At 37.4% G+C, this 22,902-nt stretch overlaps 1 protein-coding gene across 2 annotated transcripts; it reads right to left on the bottom strand.

The window, feature by feature from the left end:
- Positions 1–486: 486 nt before the first annotated feature.
- Positions 487–21,899, bottom strand: LOC104095810 (methyl-CpG-binding domain-containing protein 9). Of its 2 annotated transcripts, XM_070186285.1 has the most exons (11): positions 21,054–21,187; positions 11,935–12,053; positions 10,978–11,611; positions 9,771–10,832; positions 9,080–9,673; positions 7,351–7,641; positions 6,925–7,260; positions 6,562–6,660; positions 5,480–5,914; positions 2,054–4,384; positions 487–1,372 (listed from the first exon to the last, which is right to left on the bottom strand). In XM_070186285.1, exons 2-11 carry the CDS (start codon positions 11,940–11,942, stop codon positions 1,031–1,033), a joined length of 6,132 nt encoding a protein of 2,043 aa, XP_070042386.1. In that variant the 5' UTR covers positions 11,943–12,053; positions 21,054–21,187; the 3' UTR covers positions 487–1,030. The 2 variants fall into 2 exon arrangements, with proteins under 2 accessions (XP_070042386.1, XP_009600325.1); XM_009602030.4 differs by lacking the exon at positions 11,935–12,053 and having other exon boundaries at positions 21,054–21,899.
- Between the last annotated feature and the right edge of the window lie 1,003 nt (positions 21,900–22,902).

Below are 22,902 nucleotides of genomic sequence, written 5' to 3'. Positions count from 1 at the left end.
AAAATACATAAAAAGATTTTTTTTAAAAAAGGTTTATGGGAAAGAGGGTTTGCATGCTTGATATTTTCCATTGGGAAGACAAGCATTAATTGGGTGAGAGAGAATCATGGAGAGAAATTCAAACCTAGTGGTAAGGGCATTTTCGATATAAAGTTTGTCCATAAACCCTAATTTGGATATGATTTTACTTTAATAACCCCATTTGAGTCATTGTGGCCAAAAGTGGTGTGGCCCAAAGGAATTTTCCTTTGCTATAATACATTAGAATGATACATTATATACACCCGTGTATCTGTTTATCTAGTTTTTAAATCACTTAACATTACTGTAGAAGACAGTTATCTAAAATAAAATCAAATTGGACTTTGGACCTTCGAAAAGTAAAACACGCCCGGGGGGGGGGGGAAGCAGCACTTAATCCATTTGCAGAATAACACTTCCAGAAAACTTCTCTCTTTTTGCTAAGTCTAGATAAAGCTGATAGTATGATATCAGAAGACTTGTTGCCTTTTCATTTATCAGGAAGGTATCTGATGAACAACATCACTTGTCTATATAAAAAGCTTATTTACAAAATGGACTAACAACTGCTCAAACTTGCTTTTCTATGTACATCAGGTGGAACTGTTTAACACCCCCTCCCCCCAATCTGTATCTCAAGAGTATGATAATGCCCAAATGCACAATTTTATCAGCATAAAGGCCTTGTACATGTATACGAGGAGAGAGGCTGTGTGTCAAAAGAAGTCTCTGTTCCTCCTTCAAAGCAAGAATTTGGTCTCCCAAATCAAGAGCAAAACAGCATCTTTCGAGTTGCCAAACAATAGATAGAGTTAGTGTACAGCTGCTCCCGCATTTTTGGATAGAATTGCTACACCCCTTATGCAAGTCCTTTCTGCTTAAATCGTTTCAACTGCTGTACAGGCATTGGCCTGGCTGGTATAGATAAGGGTACAGTGAATTCCTTGGTAAAACTGCAGATCACAATGTTCTGCTTCATTTCCTGCAAACCTGAAGCCTGTTTCCAGTTTTACCCACCTGAATCTTTTCTCCTCTTGCTTGTCCTGGTGCCCTTGGGTCTCGAAGTCTCAGCAGGCTCTGAGTCGAGCAGCTTTTGCCTTGAAGGGCTGCCTGTGTTTGTGGGGACAGAATTATGAGGAGGTTCTCTTTCTTCTTTGCAATCTGTCTCTGAAGCATCTTGACATGAAAGTTTCTCGTACAAAACAGCAGAGTCCAAGACATGCATGCGGAGAGCGAGGCCTGAGAGTGTGGAGATTCTTGCTGCAGCTGAAGGTGATGACCAATACCACCATTCATTTCTCAAATACTCAGTTTTGATGGCGTCCTCTAGAATTATTGTGGCTTGGACCATCTGAAGGACATAAATGAGCAATCTTAAGTATGAGATTTTTGGGACCAAAAAGAAGAAAACAGAGAAATTCCCTGAATGAGATTTTTGGAACCAAAAAGAAGAAAACAGAGAAATTCGCTGAGAGGTTTATCTAACAAAGAAATTATTATGTGATTTAGCACAAGAAATATATTCTGTTTATATCTAGGAACACAACTTTTCTTCTTCTTCTTCTTCTTCTTCTTCTTCTTCTTCTTCTTCTTTGATAATCAAGAAATCTTCTGCTTCCAGCTTCGAAATACGGTTTGTAATGCTCCCTCTCTATCCATTTCTTTTAAATACAGAGAATCCAAACTAGTGACATATGCCTACCCCACATCCCATGCTGTATTACCTTTGCAATTGAATGGAACCAAAGTCCAGGGGGTCTATGTAGGAACGCATAGACTTAATGCTCAGAAAGCCTAAGAAAGGCAGTTGGGAGGGAGTTGAACTGCAAAATATAAGATAAATAAACTGTATATGCACACAGATTGCAGAATTATGACCTCATGAACTAGCACAGCTGAACATAACTTTCAAAAGGCTCACAAGTCTGAGAAAGCATTTTAGAGCACAAGAGCATCCTTCAAAGAAAAAGAATACGCACATACTCAATCTTATCGTACAATCTAATTTCAGTAGAAAGAGTGAAACATTTACCTCATAAATTGTAGCTGCAGATTTCACAAAAGCACGCCATGCACGTCTTCTCTCTGATTGTGACCTTGACACTCTCAAAGCTTCTACAGGTAAAGCCGCATCCATGTCAAGCAAGTTGATTTTAAGACACTGTAAAATTTCAGAAGCCCGACCTACTAAAGGATGTAGAGAGAATTCCGGAATAACAAAGTACTTATTAGCCCCAAAATCAAATATTTTATCCTTTGTAAAAGAAAACTGATCTCCCCCCCTCTTGGTTGCAGAATTTAGTCTCTCGGACATTGGTCCCACCTCAGCTAAGCCATTTCTAGTACAATTTGGATTGTCTGAGATATTTAAGTTATTAGTGCGAGAAATATTGGCTCCATTTTGTGATTCCTGCTCTGAAGACAGCAAATCTGCAGAATATCCTGCACATACCTGATCTTCCCTTTGGGAGATCAATCCAAGGGCAGGATCACTGAGATATAGGGATGCACATGGAACAAATGATGGTGTACCATTACATCCAATGAGTCCTATGTCCTTTACCAGCTCCTTCAGTGACCTCTGAGTGATGAACTGTCCTTTGATCTCCTCAAACTTAAATGGACAATCTTGTTTGGTTTGATTCTCAGCAGGAGCCGGTGCATTAACATGCTTGTCCCTCCTAGATGCTTCATCATTACCAAGCTTCTTGCTCTTGAAAGCTTGAGAAACATCAATATTGCTCAAAGAATCATCCTGCAGCGTTTCATTTTTTGCTATTCTTTTCCGCTTGGTGGGTCGTTCATTTGTTTCCCCCCTACCCTGAATGGTTGAACCAATCCTGCACTTGTCATTTGCATGCTTCAGGCGTTCTTCAGCAGTGGAAAACGTTTGGTGGCATGAGAGACAATGAGGTCTAGACGGCCATAATGGTTCTAGACACTCGCACCTGTACAATCCACCATCACAGGAGACTCTCACTTTGACACCCATATCCTTACAGATATCCATTTCCTCCTCTGCTAAACAACCACTAATTTTCAATTTAATTGCAGCAACGGCTCTGCTGACGAGAGAATCAGAATTGAAACAGGAACCAGAATCTTCAGAGGGCACAGAAGTGCTCTCTCTTACCTTGTTATGCATATGACTTTCCGAATAGCTGGATTCCTTGGTTCTATTGCTCCGCCACTGCAAAATATACTCTTTCAATTCTCTTTCTCTCACATCATTATCTCTTAGCCATCGAAGAAGTTTTTCAATCTCAGCATCAGATTGATAAGATGTCCACTGACCAAGATTAGGCACGCCCATATTCTCCCAAGGAGCAGATGAATCTAAAATACCACTTTGTCTTGAACTTTCTACACCATAAGACCACAAATGTCGAGAGGACTCTGGCTGGGTGCTTGTACTTGCATTAGCTACTAACCGTGAAGAACTAGACCTGCCAAAAGTCCAGTAGAGTCTGCCCTCAGAATCCTGTCCCATGTATTTCTTCCTAACAGAAACCTCCTGAAGTTCTAATTCTTTGGCAACAATTGAGTCCTCCAAAGCACGAATCTCATTCTTCAGAGCGGATATCTCAAGAAGATACGCTTGGGCCAAATTTGGGTCAGCTTGTATGGAACACTGACGGCTATATTTTGTGGTAGGTGTGTGCTCAACCATATGGTTGCTGATGGAGCCTGACAAAGTATTGCCAGACACAAAGTGAGCAGCAGACGGCACCAGGCCGTTTGAACTATTTTGAGCCGACTCCAAACAATTGCCAGGAATTTGGTCATTTTCTTGTTGGGGGTTAGATATGAACAAGTCATTTTGCAAACTAGCTTCAGTGGCACCACATTTTGCATGGGATGAAGTATTCTTAGACCCAGTATTCTCCTTCACAGACTGCTGTTGATGTAAATGGTTGATCGAATCAGGAGAGTTTCTAATTTGATTGCTGCCACTTGCACAAGTTTTGTCCTGAATACTTTTTGAACCGTACAAGCAGGGTTGTTTGCTGTAATCATTACACTCATTTTGTTGAGTGCCACTATCCAGCTGTTTGCAACCACCAGAGATGGACGAGTTATGGCTGCCACTGTCAGGCTCCTGCACCTTCAGTTTACAGTCATTGGACCGTAGAGACGCTAATGCGTCTGATCCTGTGTCTCCACTGTTCCGAGCATTACTACTCAGTTTTGCAAGGCTTGCAGTCAAAATTTCCTGCCTGCATTTTAGAAGGTTCAGTTCAGCACCGAGGCTACGCAGTTTCTGCTGCAACTCAGCCGACAGAGAGGCGCTTTGGTCAATGTGATCACGAAGAATGGCTGAATTCAGCACCTCATCACACAAGAATTTAAGAAGGAAAATTCTCTGCATCATTGAGAAAGAAATTGTACATGTCAAATTAGGTTAGGAAAAGCTGCACATAATTCATGTACTACTTCGTTGTTAGGCTTAGTACGCAATCCTAGAATTTAACAAAATATTCATGCATGAGGCAGAATTCTCATCACACAGATAAATTAGAAGACTAGCATTTGCACATAAATTCATCAAATGAAAATTGAACATTAAACATGTATGTACGTACAAAGCTCAGTGGTCTAAGCAGAGATCAGAAGAGGCTAGGGAAGAACCTAAAGCAACTGGGAACAAAACAGGAGTGGCGAAGGACAAGCATGCATATGGTGTTACTTACATTGAAAATGAAGACTGCAAGGGAAATCATTTATTTAGTAGCCCTTCCTTCCGCCAAAACCCAAAAGCTGAATGCACGAGTGCCAGCAAGATTAAATGGAGAAGCTTTGAGCATACAGGAATAGCAGTGGAAAAATGTTCCTAAAATTGTTTGAGGGAGGCTTTTAAAGTTGTCCGAAGTATTATTCGGTGGTCATTATGAGACAAAAATTTTTTACTCCGCAGATCTTACACTTACGACTTCTCAAATGGACACCATCACCTCTTTGCACAAATTAGCTTAACTTGCTTTGTGGTGGAGACATCATTTAGGTTGAAGCCTTCTATCAGCATGCCAAGAAACAGTGCAAGCAAGTAAAATGTGCACAAGTTCCAGTGCAAACTGGACTTATGTAGACAAACCCATACAATTGTTTATGACACATGAATTTCAGATATCTACAAATCCTTCAGCACTTGTTTAACAATTCCATGCATTTTCTCATGTTATACAAATTTAACGAGTGACATGTCAACGGTCGAATACATTTTGAGACAAACTCCAATAATTACTTTAAGAAATTCTTCTACTACTACCAATATAATCTACGGGTCAATTAAATTTGGAAGACGTTTCAGAAACAAAAAGGAAGACGTGAGACAAATGCTAATCCTTTCAAGGATCAAGCAATAATATTATTTCATACATCTTCCAACTGCAAACAGGGTAAGATAAAACTAACATTATGATGTCAACATATAAATAGAGAAGAAAGTAGAAGAACGTACATCCTCCAGTGAAAGCTCCCAATATTCCTTCAACTCCATGGTTCTCGATAATTGAGAAAGTTCCTCCATAAACTTGTGAGTTAGTTTCCTGTGCAACCTCCTTTTAACGCATTGACGAAGAATCTGAAAACCTGAAGCATTCCGGGACTGTGATTCCTTCGTTTCACAAGATGGGCAATACCACTCCCCATCAGGAACTTTAATAAGTGGAGGATCTAAGCAATATGTATGGTACTCCGAATCACAACCATCACAAAGAAGAACATTGACATCATCTTTATCCATGCCACATACTTTGCAGAGTCCTTCCTCCCAAGGAGCTTTAGGAAGTAAGCTCTCATTCACATGAGCGAGGAGTTCATCTCTCACTTTTGCATCTTCACTGCTTAAACTACCGTCATTTGAACACTCAATTTTCTGGATTAAGGGAAGAACCTGGGGAGAAATGAGCAAGCCAAAGCTTAGTTAAACAACAAGAATGACAACACGACTACTAGTATAACCAAAGAAGAAGTTGAATCACACACTCAATGGAGCAAGGCTCAACTGCTCAACCAAAATAATAGGTTATAAAAAAACTGCACTGCATTGGATAACTTTCAAAATCAAATATCCCCAAAAACAATATCATATTCTATAGGTTTTTGAATCAAAGCGCGGAAAAAGCAAATGGACCAACTCTAGTACCATATGGCTCATCTTTTGCGGCTTGTTGAGCAATCTCAAGAAGCATTAATCATTCATGCTAGGATATAAAGAAGACTAGCGAGAGGATCTTAACATATCGGGGACTGCCTCAACTGCCTTTCCTTTCGAACTGAACTACCACGACACTTTCAAACTGCATCAGATTTTTATGATAAAAGAAGATTAACTCTTGGAGCGGACTCCTTTCCTAAACTAAAGATTTGAATTACCTTCAGGCAGTATCATTTCGCTACTTATCTTAATGGGAACAAACATCATGCTTATCTAAAAGGGAACAAACATTATAAAAAAGTTTAAAGGCAAAGCGATTCCTTACTGTGGCTTAAAATAATAGGATAACACAAGCCTAAGGAAAGGCTAGAAGACCAACAAACCTCATTTTCATAATCTTCCTCGAATTTCTGCAATAAGGATCCGGCTAACTCAAGCAAATTGGACTTATTGCAGTATGCAGTCCGTATATTATGCCAAACCTAAAAGAAACAAAGAATAAGCAATTTTGAAATATTGAAGGAAAACGAAAAGGATTGAACGAAAATCTGCAGAAACACTTGGGCTAATCATGCATCTTTCTAAGTAAAATGATCCAGCAAATCCCAGACATCAAAGAACATGGATGCCAACAATTACACAAAATTTCAAACTGCAACTAAAATCTTATTTGAGAAACCAGAATTGGATCTTCATATTCTCCTTAACGCATCATTGAGACCACACATATATGTTAAAAGCATTACCTCCCGCACATCATCGATGAAAGATTCATGTGATCCCCCATAGGATCCAGCAGCCAACTTTAGATCAATGGTCCTGAAGTCTAAAGGCCGAGATACCATTGCCGGATGCCCAAGAAGCCCCTCATCGTCATTATCATTAGGGTTCAGAACTGTTCTCCCCAAAAGATTGCAGAAGACTTTATCTTTATCTTCTTTAACAGCTCGCCGTAGTATAATCCGGCATTGTTTCATAATGATATCAGACACAGAGCTAGCACTCTTTACCTTTTCTTCCTTCTCAGGTTTGGGCGAAGTATTTTCGCGGTTAACATCAGCCAGGACAGAAATTACTGCTCTCTGCATTCAGTTAATATTGATTTAAAAAAATAAGTCGTTTAACAAAGCTGACACATTCAGTATATATTCAAGATATTCATCATGCAGCACCTTGGTTGGCCCTGATGCATTTCCCTTGTAAACTTCCTTACTGATAGAGTGCACCAATATTTTTCTTGCCCATTCAGGTGGATCTTTTTCCAAAGCCTCATTGATACATTTTCTAATTCGAGCCCCGACATTTGTAGGTAGCTTCCTTACTGGCTCCAGCGCCTTTGCCCACTCTGGGACTCCATCATCAGCACCAACTCCTTTGGCATCAGACTCTTTCTCATCAATGGCAACAAAAATGCTACCACTCTTAAGTGATCCAAATATTTTCTTTGTAGCCTCTGCAAGAAGCTGAAATCACGCACTTCAGAATATCTTAATTTTGACAGACCTCAGATAACAGGAGAAGCAAGTGTATTTAGTAAAGAAGAGACAGCACAGCCAAATGGGCTCGAAAATGGACACAACAAAGGCACTCTTCAAGTAGGGTATGAAACACAAAGCAGGTATGACAAGAACAAACGCATCAATTTAACATTGGCAAGAAGCTTAAACTATTAAGTTGACTGTAGTAAACCCTCAAGACTGCAGAAATAACTTTTGAGAGATCTCCTCTTTAGAGTTTTTCCATATGGATTAAAGTACCAACAGAATAATCTCAACTAAAGGATATATGTATTAACAACACTTACTAAAAGATTTATAAATCAATAGTATGCAACAGTTCAAGTTACAGATCACAACCGAAAAACAAACATTTGTAGAGGATATTATTGGCACACTACTGTTTCCCATACACTTTGGAACAAATATGATAACTGATATTGATGATTGGATGCTCTTTCCGGAGAATCACGTTTTCCCACGTCTTTTTTTTTCTGTAAGACTATATTTTCTGTATGCACCTTGTATGTGGGTGATTTTCCCCAACACTTCAATCAACTATCAATTTTTGTTTGATAAGCACACTTCAATAAACTATCATAGACAATACTTTCAGTATAGAGAATGAGAATGCTACAGCCTACATGCGACAGGCATAAACTTTAGCATTGCGGCTTAAAAGAGACATATTCTCATATATTACGGTTACTACATCACGTCAGAGATTGCACCATATAACAAGTATCTACTTCACAGAATGAGCTTATATTTGTTATTAACTTGTTAAGCATGTAATAGCAATGCACATGAAATGGTAGATGTTTCTGACATACTTGCATGTTCTTAATGCACCATAATCAACTATTACTTCCTCCCTTTGGGGGGGGGGGGACTTGGTTACTGTTTAGCGAGTCAAACAGATTTTTCTTTGACCAAACTTTTTAATTACTCGAAATATTTTGTAATTCTAAACTGGTGGTTAGTAGTATTTCGCATTAAGTTTTCCAAGTTAAGATGTTTTTTTATTTTTGAAAAGTTAATTACTTGGTGTCCTTCACAAGTAAGAAAACCGACACCCTAAACACTTTTAAAGACTGACTTATGTTAGATTTTGCCTCACAAAATAGTTCATTTGCATTTCTTAAAAATTAATTACATCTTGAGATTCTGATAAGTCCAAAAAACGGGCCTTAATCGTATCATGTGAAATCAATTAGAGGTTTTGGCAACACATGCCATAGCATCATCAAGAATTGTGATGGAAGATAAACTACTTTGATGACATGAAAACAAGGAAAAAAACAGCAAAAAGTTCTTATTTAAATTTCAGTTGACAAAAACTTTAGCTCATCAAATCAAGAGAGGAACCATGTGCTATAACAAACAGCACATGAATCGATCTTACCATTGCATCCGCCTCTAATGCAGCAACTCCCGTAAGAGAGCCGCAAAGTATCCCACCATCACCTTGTAAGCAATGGAAAACCTTCCCACTCTCTCGGCAAGCAATTTCTGCAGACTCAAGGTTAACTTCCATGGATAACAACGCTAACATGTACCTCCGAGCAATTTCAGGCCATGTAATTTCATTAATGGGAAGCATATCAAGTCTAGTTTTCTTAAGACTAGCTAAATTGTCAGCATCTTTTTTCCTGCCTCTTTTAGATTTGAATCCTCCTGCACCGAAATTCGGATCTACATAGACAGCAACTTTTGAGAGCAGCTCGGTGACAAGAGCTTTGAGCAGTAGACCATGAAGTTTTGCCAAAAGAAGACCAGTAAATCGGCTATATTGATGAAAACCCAATCTACCAGACAGAGAGTCCATTTCACCTCTTAATAAGGTGATCTCTCTGACATCTTGGATCTCAAATCCAGGCATTTCCATTGAACTTGTTTTGTCTATCCATGGACTAACTAATTCCTCCTCAATTTCTTCAAATGAAAATGGAGCTTCCAGCCCCAAGACCTCTGAAAACCTCAACAAGAATTCCCAAACCTAAACACATTTGATTTTGAAAAAACAATAAAAAGATAGTAAGTATATGGAATATCCAATTCCTTTGTAGACAACAAACTCGAAAGTCTCAAAATACCTGGAGCGCGTCACCTATCAAAAAATTTGGAATCTTTGCGCTAAATGGCTTTCCTGAAGGACAGGGACCTCTGATGTCAGAGTCTTCCAGATGCTTTTTGCGTGTTCCAGAAATTCTGAAAGATTCAAAAGCTTCCGTCTCATCCTGCATGTGATTCTTTCTTTTAGCCTGCAGGAACCCACTTCCGACTGTCTGCAGAGTTGTGTTGTGCTTTCTTTTAGTAACAATTCTATAATTTGAGCAAGAACACACACCAGGAAGCTGTTCAATAATTTCTTGCACAAAGTCTGCCTCTAGTCCAAATCTGTCTTGCTCTAACCACTTCATCAACATCTCACAAGCAATTTTAAACTCAAAGTTGCTCTGCGCTAGTCTTGGGAAATTGAAGGGACCACCTAAGTAAGAGAACTTGGATAATGAACCAATTTCACTCGGCTCTTTTTCATCCATTTTATATACATCATGACTACAGCAGAATTGAATTACACCTTTTTGCTTATAAGCATCAATGTATGCATGCAGAAGAGTCTGGGAAACCATTTCCCACACAGATGATGATGATCTCCCTTCCACAAGAAATTCCCCTACACTATCCCCTTGACCAATAATACCAGGACATATATTTCCGAAGTTTCCAGGTAATGAATTCACCCTCTGCAGATTCTCAGCAGCATGAGTGTCATTATTCAGATCTGGTGGGCTGCATTCTTCCAGCATCACCTGGATAGAAATACTCTCCTCATCAACAAGCCTAGAAGTTGCTGAATTACAATTTTCCACATTATCTTCACCAATATGTGAATCCCCTTTAGATGTTAAAAGGACCGTCGAACCAATTGGGATAGACTGCAGGGTGCATGGGTACCTCCTGACCTTGAAAACTGGGCCAGGATCACCTCCATCTGCAACCTCACAAACATAAAAAGATCCTGTAATTCTATCGTGCCAGCTAGATATGTAACCCACAGGCCATATCTCGCTAGTGCTGTGATATGATGGTCGGGGGTCAATATTTCCAGCTGAAATAAGAAAGAAGTCCTGAAACTGAACTGGAAAGACATCCTGAAAGAACAGTCAAATGTTAGTCAGTAAGACTGCCAAGTACTTAAGACAGAACAAACTAACTGATTCTTCCAACAATAAGGAGATTAGAATTACAAAAACTAGCAGGGCAGTATAAACCAAATAAGTAATAGGATGAACATACACTTGGATATATACACTTGAAGATAGAGCTACCATTACGGAAGAAGCTGCTCCCAGGAGAACTTCGACTCTGTCCACTCTTGCGAGCTTTAGCAGAACCTGAAGCTTCTTTACTCCTTGGGATATTTGATAATCCCTCATGAACAAAAGTAAATCCATTACCTCCATTCTCAACCTCCATGGAGTGATCCAACCCCAAATGTCGAGCAACATCATCAAGCAACTCAAAGGGACTTCCGTCTGGTCCAACATATACTGCATATGTCTTGCATCTTTTGTCGCAATACTTAAACTCCACATGCCAACCATCACCTAAAGAACCTCCCATCCCAGCAATATATTCTCTAAGGCCTTGAAGATAAACTTGACTCGCACTTTGTGGAACACAGTTCTTTGCAGTAAAATGACATGCCCGATACCTTGAATCATACATCAATATTGGATCAGTCATGCTTAGGTTTATGTGGTCAGAATGAGGTCTATGGAGTACTGCGTCCTCTATTTGTGACATATGAATATCCCCCGTAAGAGAAGTCTTCTGAAAATTAAATATATTCTCCCTATATACCAAAAAAGAGCTTGTTGGGGCATTGAAGGAATGGCCAGTAGAAAAGGAACTTTTCATAGCTTGAACTCTGTGAACACCAACAATATTCATAATATCAATTAAAATGCCCCAGTTACTCCTAAAGCAGCACGCCCAGGAAAAAAAAATTGAATTCAAAGCATTAGATAAACCTGCTCTACCGCATTTCGATATTATGAAAGAAAATCGCACTTAAATATCCAAATACATTACCAATCCAACTAGATTTAAGATAGGAAGACTAATGCAAACAGAATTTAAATGTTACTTTATGCAGCCAAGTCATTAAAGTTGGAGAAAGAAGACAGGAGTACATTTACATGATAAATAAAAAAAGAAGACAGAAGGAGTAGCGTCAAGGAAGACATTTACTTCTTCATGGTTTGCCAAAAATATCCGTGCAGAAAAAATCAATATTCTCTAAAACACAGCTGAACCTCTTGGTAGTAAGAATAAAAGAATGGACCTGCTTGTGCCTCCATACAGCAAATCTGGGAAATGTTAATGACGTGGATTATTGTACAATAACATACTGAGGAACCTTTATTTTGTTCCATGTTCTTTTAATTAGATCAATCTCACATTTAGTAATTCTCCAAAGTTACTGAAACCATCCAAAAAGAATATCTGACAAAAACTTTACATCTATAAGCAAATGGAAGTAAATACTATTTTCGCACATCCAAAAGCAGAAGAAGGAATTCAATTGATACCATAACAAAGAGTTACTCTCCAACAAATAGAAAGAATTTCAATTAAACATGATAATAAAGGTGGTATGCATATGGAAGAAAGGTGCATTATGTGCATGTACAAAGGATGAGTCTAGATCAATCTGCAAGCATATTGGTCATTGACTCGTACTTTCACCAACTCCACCACTACCTATATAAGGTATAACTTTGTTTTATAACAGTGGTGTCCGAGCTAGTATGCTTAGGGCTTAGGCAGATGGCAAGAAATTGCCCAGCACTTTTGACTCTTTAAACCCCTGATGTCTCATGGTTTTAACCCACTTGATTGACGCCTAAGCCACACCTTTAGGTACAACCTATATAAGGTATAACTTCGTAAAGGTTTCTGATCTGAAGGTCATAGAAATACATATCAAATTAAAAGCATCGAACAATTTCAAAGCCAAGTAGTAATGACCCACTCAATCACATGTAAGAATAAGAAGAGATTACAATTTTCACTACCTAAAGAACTAAATTTTGAAGAAAAGTACAGGTTTTTTGCAATCAGCCACAAAAAGCTTATTTGAAAAGTATATTAACTTACCATTTTACAAAAAAGGGAAAAACCTTGCATACGGGATTATACACATAACTAAAGGAGCTATAGAACGATATCGCTCTCCACAAATGTAACTCAATCAACCAAATAGAAAAATGCTAGGGGAGAGAATGTCAATGAGCTCTAGGCAAGACAAAAGAATCTATTGAGGAGATAAAAGAAAAGAGTACAAGAGAAGGTATAGCATCTACTGCTTGCTTACCCTACAGTATGCACAAACAAAATAGTTATAAAATTGCTCTGGGTCCCAGGTTCAAATCTTAGGTGCGACATTATGGTAAGATCATAGCGAGTGATGCGTTGATTAGGCACTCGTTATGGGTTCAAACCGAGTTGCAGACAAAAGCCCAGTATATAAGTGGAGAAGTAGAAGGCAGGCTCATTATGCACCGAGTTTCGAAACGTGCACCACTTGTCCTCGGGGAACTCTCGATTATCAAAAAAAGGAAAGAAATTAAAAGATATGGAACTGCATAAGTTAAGCAACCCACGTATAACAGATTAAGCTACAATTTCTTAAACCAAAGCACAACTGTGCACCTTGTCTGTTAGAAATTTAAGGAAAAGCCTTCAAGAACGATATCATTTATAGTAAGATATACTATTACCATATACTATTCTTTTTCTTTTTTCCTTTTCTGTTTTTGATAAATGTAAGTTACCAATTAATAGGACTTCTAAGTCTGTGTTCCGCTTTTAATGGAAGAAAGTGTAAGGAATCAAGCAATACAAGTAATTTTCTTCTTCAAAAAGGAAATAAAATGTTAATTCCTTTTACTCGTGTTTCAGTAGAGGCACTTTTATGTGCCAATTGCCTTAAGCCAACAAGCAAGCAAAACAAGTAAAAACTCCATGTACTTTATATAGGACAGATTCACTGATAAAAGCATGCTTTTGTCCTCATTGCCACATGGATACGCCTAGTCCTCATTCAACATTAGAGCTCACTTTTCTCTCGAAAGGAACACATGGAAATAAATAAAGCTCAAGTATATAGATTCATTCTGGTGCCCTTTAACCCTTCGAGGCAAAGGAAAAGAAAGAACAGAATAACTTAGTAAATATTAGACATCAACTTCGTATTTTTGAAACATAGATAAAATGATAAATATTGAAGTCTGTAAAAATTCCAACCCCCCACCCCCAGAAAAAGAAGGTAAGACAACGATTTAAAATACCAAACCTGGAAACACAGCTTGCTCGTTTTCTTGATAAGTATGGCATAGAGCATGAGTCTCAGATTCTATGTCTCATGTTACTGAAATGTTTTATATCTTTTTCTTAATCGGCTACACAAATGTTTTATATCCATTCTTTCATGAGCAAATTCTTTTTGATCAACAATTTTTCATAAGCAAAGTTGTCTTTGAAAGGGTTGTAGCAGAGTCCAATCTGTCCTAGGTGAAATGTGACTTTGCCTTAAGAATTTGAACCACCAACAATAAAGTTCGCATGGTTCAATCATTAGCATTGCACAATGACAATAAATAGAATACCTTATACAGCAAGAGTTAATATGATTTATGGCAAAATAGCAAAGAAGACAACAGCAGAATGAGTCAAATTTCTGTATAACAGCTTGTACACAATCATAACGAAAGAATAACACCCTCAAACCTTGTTGAAAACCGTCAAGGAATATTACATATATAGCCGTATTATACCGAACACATTGAGATTAAAATAAATTACTGCTAAAGGATTTGTAAGCATAACTTTCATTTTACAGAACACTAGATTTAAAGAAATAAGCTAACACAGTTATTTCACAACTAAATGTTATGTCAAGCAGAATAAGTAGATAAATCTATAAGATCTGCATTATGATTTGCAAGATGCTCAAATGCATGATTGCTCCCTCGTCTATATTAGTCAGAGTAAGTTCATTGCTATTTTGCAAAGGAGATCAAGACATTTATATGTTCAAATCGATCCAATTTGCTATTCCCTTAATCTCGGCGTTAGGTAATAACATCATTTATTAGATTTAAATAGAAATGAATTAAAAGTGGAGACAAAGATACTTTTGATACATGCATGTCCTATAGTATAAAAGGAGATACCATTTTTTCCATGAGTTTCGAGCAAGCATTGATGAGTGTCAAAAGAAAAGTTTTATCTTTTAAAAGGTGGACAAAATTTTGGACAGCACAAAAAAGGAATGGATGTTAAGAATGTAGGGAGTATATACATGTTGCTAACCTATCTTAAAAGAAAATTGAAGTAGCTTATTTCCTTTTAATTTGCATCCCTATTATGAACCTATTCAACTCAACCCTAAACCAGTTGATTCTCATCAGCCAGCCATAATCAATATGCCAGTTGATTCTCATCAGCCAGCCATAATCAATATGCGCATCCAAAATTTGCATTTCCTGGATCCTCAGCCTAGGGCTGTAACTTCACCTTTTTGTTTGAAAATGAAGGGCAGTAACTTCACCTTTGCAACACTCTCTGCAACGATCAAAGCTGGAAAGCCCGTTAAACTATATAATTGTCCATGTACTGATAAAAGATCCGTAGAATATATTGTGTCTCTGTGTTGATGGTCTACTAGTGATTCAAATTTTGGATGATTTAACCCTATTTAACTAGTGATAAGATCAATTAAGCAGGCGCAGAGGTAGATTATAAACTTCATTTCTCTTCTCGAAGTTTCTCCTCACGAAATTATTCCATAGCTGAATTGTGCGCGCAAAGAGAACCAAGCTATGTAGTGGCATATAATATTATCGGACCACTTCCAGTGAAAGATGTTTCCAGCATTCCAATACCAATAAACCGAAAAAATACAACCTCTTTGAGATAAACCATATGTGCAGAAAAGGTGTGTAGTTGAACCACTCCAGAAACAATGGGCAATTGGTTTACACCGGACGCAAATGTAGTAGTTTCACATGGGAAATAAAGAAACCAGCTATTCTCATTTCTCTCCTTTTATCTTTTTCCAGTTCCCAAGGCACCTACGATACTTCTAATAAATAACTTGCTTAGTGGACAAATTCATGGATGAGAAAAAGAGCGCCCATCCAAAACAATCTCCTCCAAAGAAGAAATGTAACTAAGCCTAAGCAAATGGAATTCTCTCTAGTAAATAAGGGAATGGAACTTTTGTGCTACCATGTCCAGAATACAACAACAAAAAACCCAGCTTAATCCCATACGTGTGGGTCTGGGGAGGTTAGTGTGTACGCATGGCCAGAATCTTTAAATAAAAGATGCTTTTCCTGAATCCAAGCTTAATTACTTGCGAAGCTTACTTACATTTTGGCTTTCATGGCTGAAGATAAAAATAACTAGTTGCAAATGAATCAAATGATCAACAATCCGAAGCTAAAATATTATCCATATGATTTTTCAGACATCAATGAAAAAGGGACAATATCATCCATCATCTTAGATTTTTAATTCTCGACCAAATAAAGTTAATTAACAAAAAAGGAATAGGAATAAGAGGAGAAGATACAGTAGGAATTTTCATGTAAATGGAAGATGGAGATTCCCATTGAGTGAAATTGAGATAATTCAAATTACTACCAAGTGAACGGAAGGTATCTAGACAACCCAACAACTTTGTATAGTCCTGAAGGCTAATAAAGATATCCAGATCATCAATATATGATCGAAGATAAAGCTCAAAGACGCAGTTAAGGTCGTTTTTCTCCATTGAAGGCATGACCTTCTTGCTCGAAGCAGCAACAAGAATGGACAAAGAAAACCTGTCCATAAGAAGAACTACCAGAATCACCTATCCAGAAGAAGAACGACCAGAATCACCTTCACTAAAGTACCAAAGCAAACATGGTCAAGGATAGGTCCTAGAAGTAAACAAAAAAAGTCATCCGAGATGAGCCACTCCATATTTATCCAAATAAGAATATTTTGAGATGCTACCAAAAGCTAACAAATAACTTCTTTTTTGATAAGGTAAAGGTTCATTATTTTAGTACCAAGATGGTACCAAAAAGTAACAAAACACCACTGGGAATATCCATGCAGTTAGTTACAACATTTTTCTAACTGCTCCAGAAAGTCCAGGTAGTGATCAATATTATCAATTAGACTACTACACCAAAGAAACAAATTATGCAAGCATTTTCTTTTAACTCTAACAATCTAATCTCTCTGCCCATCAAAACAAGCTCTATTCCTGTCTAGCCAGATAGTCCAGAAGATACACAAGGGAATGGTTCTCTAAATCTGCTTCAATGCTTTGTGTTCTTTGCTGTTGCTAACACTACAATAAAGCCTTAACACTTTGAGGCATGATCTATGAGATCCCACATATACGGAAGAATAATTCCCAACACTGTCTAGCAAAACTGCAGTGCAATAGAAGGTGGTTCACAGTCTCCATCTCTTCCTCACACAGATAGCACCTATTACACAGTGAAAAACATCTCCTCTGAAGACTGCGTTTGAGGCAAGCTTCTCAAGCAGCAGTCCATCCAAAATATGCAACTTTAATAGCAGCTTTGTTTCTCCAAATCACTTTCCAAGGCCAATCTGTTTCCTAATGATTTGTTCTCTTCATTAACAGGTTGTAATAATTATTGGCTAAGAATTTCCTAGCTTTGCTGGCTGTCCAAACTAATGAATCGTGTTCTTTGCTGGCTGTCCAAACTAATGAATCATTTTTATTTTGATCAATATGAGTTGAACCAAAAGCTAACAAATAATAATTTTCATGTGACAAATAGGAGACCTCTTTTCTTTTCTTTTCTTTTTTCATTTTTCATCTTTTTGGGGTGATAGATACAAATATATTTACCTCTTATAAATAGAGAACACATAGACTAAATTTATCTTGGATAAGTAGTCAACGAATAGATTAAACTACTAACCATACTTTTTTAACCACTGTGAGGTTTGGGCCAGCCTATGCCACCACGACTATTCAACCGGGTACCGACATCCTCCCACAAGTACAGCCCGTGTAGGAATCAAGTAACCCTACCCATTAATCCTTAGACAATGGGGGGGAAATCATGTTAGTTTTAGTTTTGAACCCTGGTCTTCCGTAGTCTTCATTCCAACATCATAGATCACTATGTTCCACCCCAGATGCTAAACTACTAATCCATACTTGAAACATAATATAGATCTAATAGGTTTTTTCCCTTAGACAATGTGTAAAATCTTCTACCTTGACCTTCATGGTTAGTTGCTAAATTACTAATCTATACTTGGAACAAAATATAGATCTCATGTTCTTTCTTCCCTTTGACAATATATGAAATCTTATATCTTGACCTTCATGGTCTATTGCTTACATACAACAACTCTCTATGGTTCCTCCCATCCATGCCAGCTAGCACACAGAACCAGGGACTGTTCTCATAATTTCCTCAGTTATTTTCTACATCCTATGCAGGCAGCAAAAATATTCCTGCATAGTCATTGGCGCATTACCCATCGCAGCCCAAAACATATTTGATATTGTTCCACAATTGTCTAGGACAATGCAAAAAAAGGTGCTTGCTATTTTTCTCAATTTCTTCTGCACAGAAAAAGCATCTTCTACAGATCTACATCTACATTCACCTTTTCTGCATTGTTTTGAGTAAGACATGCATAAGAGCCAACACCCAACAAAAACATGCAACCTTCTCAAGCTTTAGCTCACCAAATCATTTTCTAAGGCCATTGTCGGACATCGCCGGTTCCCCAATCTAGATTTTCTATAGCATGACTGCACTGAGAATCCGCCAGTACAATGTGCGATCTATGACAATGATTCATCGACAAAATCCACCTGAACTAACTTCTGAATTCAAAGAGGCCAGCATCTCAATTTCCCAGTCAAACAAACAATCAATTCCTTCTAAAATATTAGTCCCACCCAGTCCCACCCATTTCTGAACTACACTGAGCAGTGGTCGCCTCCATGATGTTCAAAGTAAACCTAATAACTTGCTCTGTAGGAGGTATGGCCTAGCCAGGAATTATGCCACCAACTTAACTGTCCTTCCATCCACAACATCAAAATGCACGATAATGAAAAAATACATGTCATATATTTCTAATACGTTCCCTGATCCCTACCCCATGTGAGCTACTCCCTCTGTCGCATTTTATGGACGGTTTTGACTTAGAAGTTAGCACAGAGAAAGATGTTTGGAACTCGTGGTGTAAAACAGACCATGAGATTTTTGTGGCTATAAAAGCATGCCATTAAGGGTAAATAGGAAGTATTAACTTTCTGGTACAACAAGGACTTATTCACCATACTTTAATTAATTAACTTCTTCACAAATCATCTCTTCCTCTCTGTTGTACCTCCATAACCATTTAATAAGCAAGCTTTCGGGGTCAAGTTTGAAATCCTCGATTACTTATCCCAAAAAGAAGTTCCACGTTCCTCATCGTCCTTCATGCTTAACACTACTATATCTCATTCTTCCAAGTGGTATGATTTCTTTCGTTATTACCATCCAACAATTGATTTTAAAAGTTTAACGCAAAGAAGAGACAAGGTCTATCAAGCTGAAAGCGAAAAGTGAGAAACGAAGTGCACGTTTCGTTAAAGTGAAATACACAAGCTACGGAAAATTAAAAACTACCAAACACATGAATTTAGCAATATAATGATAAAAGTGCAACTAAAATAACTCTGGTTAGCATCTAATATAAAATAGCATTGATGTTAATCCCAACTCCTCAAAGTTGAGAATCAAGGACTAGACTGCTTCACGACATGATCACTTTTTTCATAAGGATTCATGTCAGGATCACTTTGCACCACGTTGTTTGAAGCGCACACATTTCTAAAGCGCATGGCTTCCCCAATACAGCGATAACCCCTCGCTTTGCATCATGAGGCGATGACATTTAATAACATTGTCATCCAAAAGAAATTTCTCTTGTTTTTATCTAGCTTTCTGACTACCTTTGCAAGTACCTGAAAGATACCTCATACATGTAGGTAGGGAGACCCTTAAATAGTTAGGAAGCGAGAGAGAAAAGAAAAAATACATTTTGGGACTAAATATCCAAATTTCCACGGCTCCATTCTAGACGTCCCAAAACATTTGCACCATTCTATTAATAATATCACTCTATAAAAGTTCCATAATTATCAACAATTCAGATTCATGTAAATACTGAAATTTAAAACTTAGATATAATTTTTACTTTATCAAACCAACTTTCCAACATTACTTTCATATTTTACTCCGCTACCACTAATATATAATATTAAGCCAAATTAACATCTTAAACTCCTAATTCAGTCAAATAACACTATACAAAATAGGACGAAGGGACTACGATGGTGTCTAAAAAATGTGAGGCACCATCAGGGATCTTCTAACTTAAGTTGAAGGCACAGTGAATTGGTCTGATATCAAAGCTCCGATAGGCATATATCTTGCATTTAGTACGGAAGAAGTCAATACATTGGCAGTCAAGTAATTGGTTTCCCTCTTCATGTTTTTTGGTCAAGGTGACACCCTCGAATAATTAAAACATATGACAATTTACATATGGTAGGGACTTTTTATCAACAAAAAAAAACATATAGTAGGGACATCGACAGGGAATCATCAAGAGGAATCTTATTCCCTGTTTCTATAAGACTCATAAGACAAACCAATGAAAACCTAGCTAAGAAAGCTACAAGAACTTAACTTTTGGAACCAAAAAGAGTTTGAATTCTAATGTGGTCATTAGATCTTAATATAAATCTTTGCCTTGTTCATACTTTCTAAAATTCCAGTTAAAAATATAGAAGAATCAACAGAAAGTAAAGACTTTCAAGTCATTGAACCGTCGATCCACACTTCAATTACAAATTTCAGTTTCAGTGAATTCCTTTAGAAGCTCGTAGAATGGATGTCCAAAGACTACTCCTGCACTATCAAATCCCATAAGTGATTTCTCCCCAGATAGAATAGGCGAGGTGCACACAAGCTGGCCCGAACACCACCATCGTTTAAAAAAGAAGAATACTCCACTATTTATCAATGCACCACACAGTATGCAATTATTCTATTAAGAAACCTAACAAAGATTTAGAACTAAAGAACGTATCAATCAAATACAAGAAAAATCACAGTCTAACATCAAGATACACAAGTCAAAATCACAAAGTTTGAACCTTTCATGTATATATACAACATGCATTGCTAAAATAAACCCGTAATTTGCGTTTTTAAACGGAAAAGAAAGGATAAATAAAGAAGTAAAATTCATACTTGGCCCCATGGTTTTGCTCCTCCACTTCTCGTCCTGCAACAACCAAATCTTCATTTAAGTCCACAAACACACGTTCCCGTTCCCCCTCCGGTTCCCGCGGAGGCGAAGCATTAATATCCAACAGCCCCACTCCGCTGCCACCTCCTCCTCTACTGCCGCCGCCATCTCTCACTCTTTCTCCACCGCCGCCGCTGCTGTTACCTAGCAAACACTTAAAGCATTTCCACTCCTCCTCTTGGTGGTCGTCCCTACTACTTCTACGACTAGAACCCAACTCACATGAAGAACAAACCCGAACAACATTTCTTTGACCCGGTTCAACCGATTCCTTCTTGACCCGGGCCGGTTCAGGATATTCCAAGAAGGGGCCTCTTTCGGTTTCCCTAGGTGAAGGAAGAGGAGCTTCGTTAAGATCGATGTGAAACGGCAAAGCCCTGCTATTCACATCCATTTTTTGAAGAACAGGTACAAATAAATTTGTTTGGAGTGAAATTTTTCAAAGACATCAACAAGCATTATATGCGTGTGTGTGTGTGTGTGTGTGTTTTATATGAGAAAAAAATGGGGGTGATGGGGTTTTAGACCACCGACTGGATTTTGGGAATCGAAGAAGAAAACAGTGTGTTTTTGTAACGTAAATTGGGAGAGGGGCAGAAAGGGCCAAAATTGGAAGATGGGATTAGAGGAGTTTTGTACTTGTTGTCCGAAGAAAGAAGGGCGAATGAGAAGGAGAAAGAGAGTCGAAAGTAAAAGAGTGGGTTTGGGTTTTCTTTTTTCTTTTTTCTCGAGAATGGAGAAAAGGGGGTCGACGAGATGCTGGAGTGGAGATGGTGTGAGAGGTGTACTAGGAAAGTTAATTTACAATGTCAAATTTCTTAAATATGAGGTACGTCTATAAATATATATGTTGAACATGAGGAGTTTAACTTATGTACATTAATAGTATACTTTTATACCATAAATAAATAATAATTAATAACATATAATTATTCATGCTAAGTTTAAAATAACAATAAATATAGTAAATAATATGTTAAAAACTATTATAATGCACTAGTAATGTATATTCACATTGTTACATGTATATAGTACTAAATTAAAAATTAAATAAATAATCGAACTACTAATTGTCTAAACAAGTATTTATTAATGTATACCACTTGAACTGTTAATATATATATATATATATATATATATATATATATATATATATATATATATATATATATATATAATTGCTTTATTCTTTCAATTTCTTATTTTTTATGAGTTTAGATAGTTGTTATATATGAGGAATCTTATTATGAAATCCACTAATAAGAGAATTTTTTTTTTTCTTTTTGATTTGTATATTTTCTTGAGATTACGAATTTATTTTGAATACTATATTATAAAAATCTATAACATAAGAAGTAAGAAAAACTCTTGTGAGATGAATGGACACTAACAAGGATATATCGTATACGTAAATCATACATGTATGACGCACATCAAGTATTCAGATTTGGTAAATCCCTACTATGAGGTCGGATGGATTTCATTCACTTCTAATTAAGAAAAAGACCAAAGACAGAATAGTAATAAAGAAAAGTCAACAAAACTTGCAATTATTTTTTTACTTTAAATTGTATCAAAAGAAGTGTTCAAGAAGAGTTGAATTCAAAATTGTAAAGTTATATTTTCATTAACATAGAAAACATTATGCGCATGAAATAGGATAAGTATTGTATACGGGTAAAACCGAGCCCGTTGTATGACTTGTCTTCCCGGTGAGCCAATCGGAACAGGAACATGACCGTATTGTATCAGAGTCAGAACGAACAACCCCTCGTATTAGGGCTCGGGCAA

Source organism: Nicotiana tomentosiformis, chromosome 10 (genome assembly GCF_000390325.3).
Source record: "Nicotiana tomentosiformis chromosome 10, ASM39032v3, whole genome shotgun sequence".
In the NCBI taxonomy this organism is placed as follows: Eukaryota; Viridiplantae; Streptophyta; class Magnoliopsida; order Solanales; family Solanaceae; genus Nicotiana; species Nicotiana tomentosiformis.
This window is presented reverse-complemented; position numbering and strand designations above follow the sequence as displayed.

Bases quoted from the DNA above. Each gene is read 5' to 3' on its own strand.
- LOC104095810 (XM_009602030.4), bottom strand. From the start codon at position 21,505: ATGGATGTGAATAGCAGGGCTTTGCCGTTTCACATCGATCTTAACGAA. The intron at 7,261-7,350 runs GTGCTGCATGAT...AACTGAATGCAG, and splicing joins ATGCATCAGGGCCAACCAAG to AGAGCAGTAATTTCTGTCCT. The intron at 6,661-6,924 runs GTAATGCTTTTA...TGTTTCTTTTAG, and splicing joins TCATCGATGATGTGCGGGAG to GTTTGGCATAATATACGGAC.